This window comes from Primulina eburnea, chromosome 1 (assembly GCF_022965805.1).
Source record: "Primulina eburnea isolate SZY01 chromosome 1, ASM2296580v1, whole genome shotgun sequence".
Classification (NCBI taxonomy): domain Eukaryota; kingdom Viridiplantae; phylum Streptophyta; class Magnoliopsida; order Lamiales; family Gesneriaceae; genus Primulina; species Primulina eburnea.
The window spans coordinates 30,610,142-30,613,696 of NC_133101.1; the positions used below are offsets into that span (position 1 = coordinate 30,610,142).

General features: G+C 40.8%; 1 protein-coding gene across 1 annotated transcript; it reads right to left on the bottom strand.

Moving 5' to 3' along the window:
• Positions 1-389: 389 nt before the first annotated feature.
• LOC140806636 (uncharacterized) lies at positions 390-914 on the bottom strand. Its single transcript, XM_073163189.1, has one exon. The coding sequence runs from the start codon at positions 912-914 to the stop codon at positions 390-392; it is 525 nt and encodes a 174-aa protein (XP_073019290.1).
• Positions 915-3,555: the final 2,641 nt, after the last annotated feature.

The following is a 3,555-nucleotide window of genomic DNA, read 5'->3' on the forward strand; positions in this document are numbered from 1 at the left end:
CTAAACTTATAGACATGCAAAGGCCAGAGTTCTCCTAAACTAAATTCCCGAAAATAACACTGATTAGAGCATGCAATCTTATCGTCAATTCTATGTTCAAAATATTAACCCAGATTCTCAAAACATCGAATTTCAAATATAAACTTAAAGTTGTAAGATACCTATCATAAGCATGGTGTCTGGGTTCGTCTCTGCTGCATGGAGAACAAAGACTCTGCTTGGGTAGGCAGACTTCCCTGTGGGCACTGTGGTAGCAAGTGGTCTGGACTACCACACTTGTAACACTTCCCGGAACCATACATACATGCTCCAGGATGGCGGCGTGAGCACTTGGGACAGAATGGGTGCTCAAAGGTCCTTGGGACTGCACGTCCCTGTTGCTGCTGCCTCTATCCTATGCTCTTGGGTGGGCCGTGGAAAGGCCTCTTATTCTGATGTTGCTGCGGAGGAGAATGAGGACGGTGTGGTATTGGAACCGGTTGCTTACCCTGATGATCCCTCTCAATGTCATGCTGGTCTTGCTCTGCAGCTAAAGCTCTGGAGACGGCAACATCATAAGTAGTAGGGCCAGCCACCCTAACATCGCGGCGCAAGATCGCCCGCAGACCATCCATAAAATGTCTTAGTTTGGCTCCAGCATCACTGGCGATCAGGGGCATAAAGTGGCAACCCCTCTCAAACTTACGGACGAACTCCGTAATAGTCAGATCTCCCTGCCTCAGGGTCATGAACTCCCTGGTCAATCTAGAATGCACCTCATCAGTAAAATATTTGGAGTAGAATACCTCCATGAAGCACGTTAAACTCAGTGTAGCCAAGTTCAAAGCTACTGATGCTCCTTCCCACCATAGGCGTGCATCCCCTCCGAATAGATAGGTGGCACAAAAAACTCTGTCTGCATCTCCAAGCTCCATGAACTTAAAGATAACCTCGAGGGACTTAATCCAGCCCTCGGAAATCATGGGATCAGACGTCCCTGAAAACTCCTTCGGGCGCATCTTCATAAACCGCTCATAAGTAGCCTCGGGCCTTGTCGGCCTGGGTGCCACAGCATTGTTCCCCACAAATTGTGCGAAGAACTGAGTCATCCCAGCTAGCATCTGGGCATTCATGTCAGGTGGAGGGGGTGGAGGTCCGTTCCTCTCCTGTCTCTGATCTTCCCTGTCCTCCTGGCGAGGCTCATCATCTCTCGCACTCTCAAGAATGCGTCTAGGGGGCATATTGTTCCATACATAACCCATACGTAACTAACATGAATAATTTCCATAATTTCTTTAAAATTTTAAATAAATACTGAATAATCAAAATCTGAACATAAAATATTTCATGAGAACATGCTGTTAAAATTTTTCATGCTGTAAACGAAATGCGTAAATGTAAAACTTACAGACCGAAGACGTGACTTCGTGAGCTTCTCGTGGTCAGTAGTAGTACAGCCCTTTTACAAGAACATAGGCTCTGATACCAGCTGTAGAGGCCTCTAAATTCGTGTTTGAAAATTTGCGGAAAAATTTAAAATTTTCTTTTAAAACAAGTAATTTACCTCATTCGTAAAATAAACTGGTAAATAGAGTTTAATGTTCAAAATAGCACAGCGGAAGTAATTATTGTTTGCAAAATATCATTTTAAAATAATTGAACAAAGATAAATGTTTGGTCATAAAAATGGTAAATGCCGAATATGAGGTCCTCGGGTTCCACTACTGCCAACCCAAGATGGCTCACTGGTCCCCGCCCGCGATCATGACGTCATCAGTACCTACAACAATCAAGTCTAGTGAGTCTAAAGACTCAGCATGCATATATCATAAATAAAAAATAATAATAATAAAATTGCATGCATGGTAAAAATATCATGAGTCCTGCGTAACGTAAAATATCATGTCATGAGTAATTATAATACGTGCACAACTGAACTGAAAGTCGTACGTAAAATGTTTGCTCCATCGAGCCCTGTAATAAAATAACATGTCGTAAATTTTCTGTTGAGATTATGTTCTACGCAAGTGGCCATTGAACTGAACTGAACATGGATCGCCTGATCATACTAAACCACATTATACTGGGCGGTAGAGATCATCACAGCCCTTGGACTAGATATCCGTACCAATAAATGAACTGAACTGAACCGGTAAGTGACCACTGGGTGAAGTAATAATCCCATGATAATGAAGTGGCCACAAGAAATATCGCATAAATCTCAAAAATGAATATTTTATATTTTTGCACGTAATATAATTAAATAACATAACTAAATATCCTGTATTAATTTTACGGAATGGGTTGGATCGTTCCCAGGCTCGCTGCAACCTAAATCTTACATGAAAAATATGCAAATGATTTTAACTTGACCAAAACTTCGTAATTGAATCAAAAAATGAGACAATTACGCCCAATGCAATTGTGGTGTTGCGGTGGAGTCCACTGTGATAGAAACTCATTCTCTTTTAGATAACCCAAAAATTCAGCACTTAAGTATTCACCATCTCTATCAGATCGAATTGTGTTAATACTCTTTTCTAGCTGTTTTTCTACTTCAGATCTGAATTCTTTGAACCTATCAAATGCTTCAGATTTGTGTTTTATCAAATAAACATATACATATCTCGAATGGTCATCAGTAAAGATAATGAAGTAGGATTGCTCATATTTTGTGCTAACACTTAGCGGGCCACAAATGTCTGTGTGGATCAAATCCAATAGACCATGCGCACGTTCCAAGTTTTCATCGAATGGAGTCTTGGTCATTTTTCCTTTTAGACACAACTCACAAGTAAGTAGAGAATTTATGTCTGACAAGTAAAACATGCCTTCTCCTACTAGTTTGTGCATACTTCTTTGGGAAATGTGTGTTAGAGTAGGTGCCCGTCGAGCCAAGTGTTGGCCGAGTGTTCACAATGAAACTCTATGTATGAACAGTCTTTATTTTAATAATATTTGAAATTATTGTTTTGGGACATCTTTATCTGTATACACATGCTAGTTTCATAGATAAAGTCCTTAAATATACAAATAGTAGAAAGAATACGAGATGCTCATATGATGAGTATCATGAAACTCATATTTGGAATACTGTTTATTCTAAACAGTTCCTAGTCGATTCAGCCGCCACTAAGAAGGATGGCCGCTCGAGTTTGAGACTAGTATCTGTGATGTGAGTACCATGTTTCATTGGCAGGGGACATTGTGATGTCCGAGCATGCAGATAGGTGCTCCTGGTAGAGTGCACTGAACAACCCTACATAAAGGACTTTCCAAGTGGTTCTCACTTATCGAGTGGAAACGTCCTAGTTTATGGTCGTATACCATTAGGCCTTATGACCCGGGACAACATTGAGACTCTATATGCTAATATTACACTTTGACTTGTTTACCGACTCTCAATGGGTTATCAGGTGGCAAGGTTGGGTGTTTTGTCGAAACATATTGGAGTCGATGCATTGTAGTCGGGGATTCACCGCTTACCTTCGGGTATGGATATCCTATGTGTATTTAGTATGAAATCTCAAATCAGAGTATGGTGATAATTATGAAAGGGGTTTCATAGGTTACACC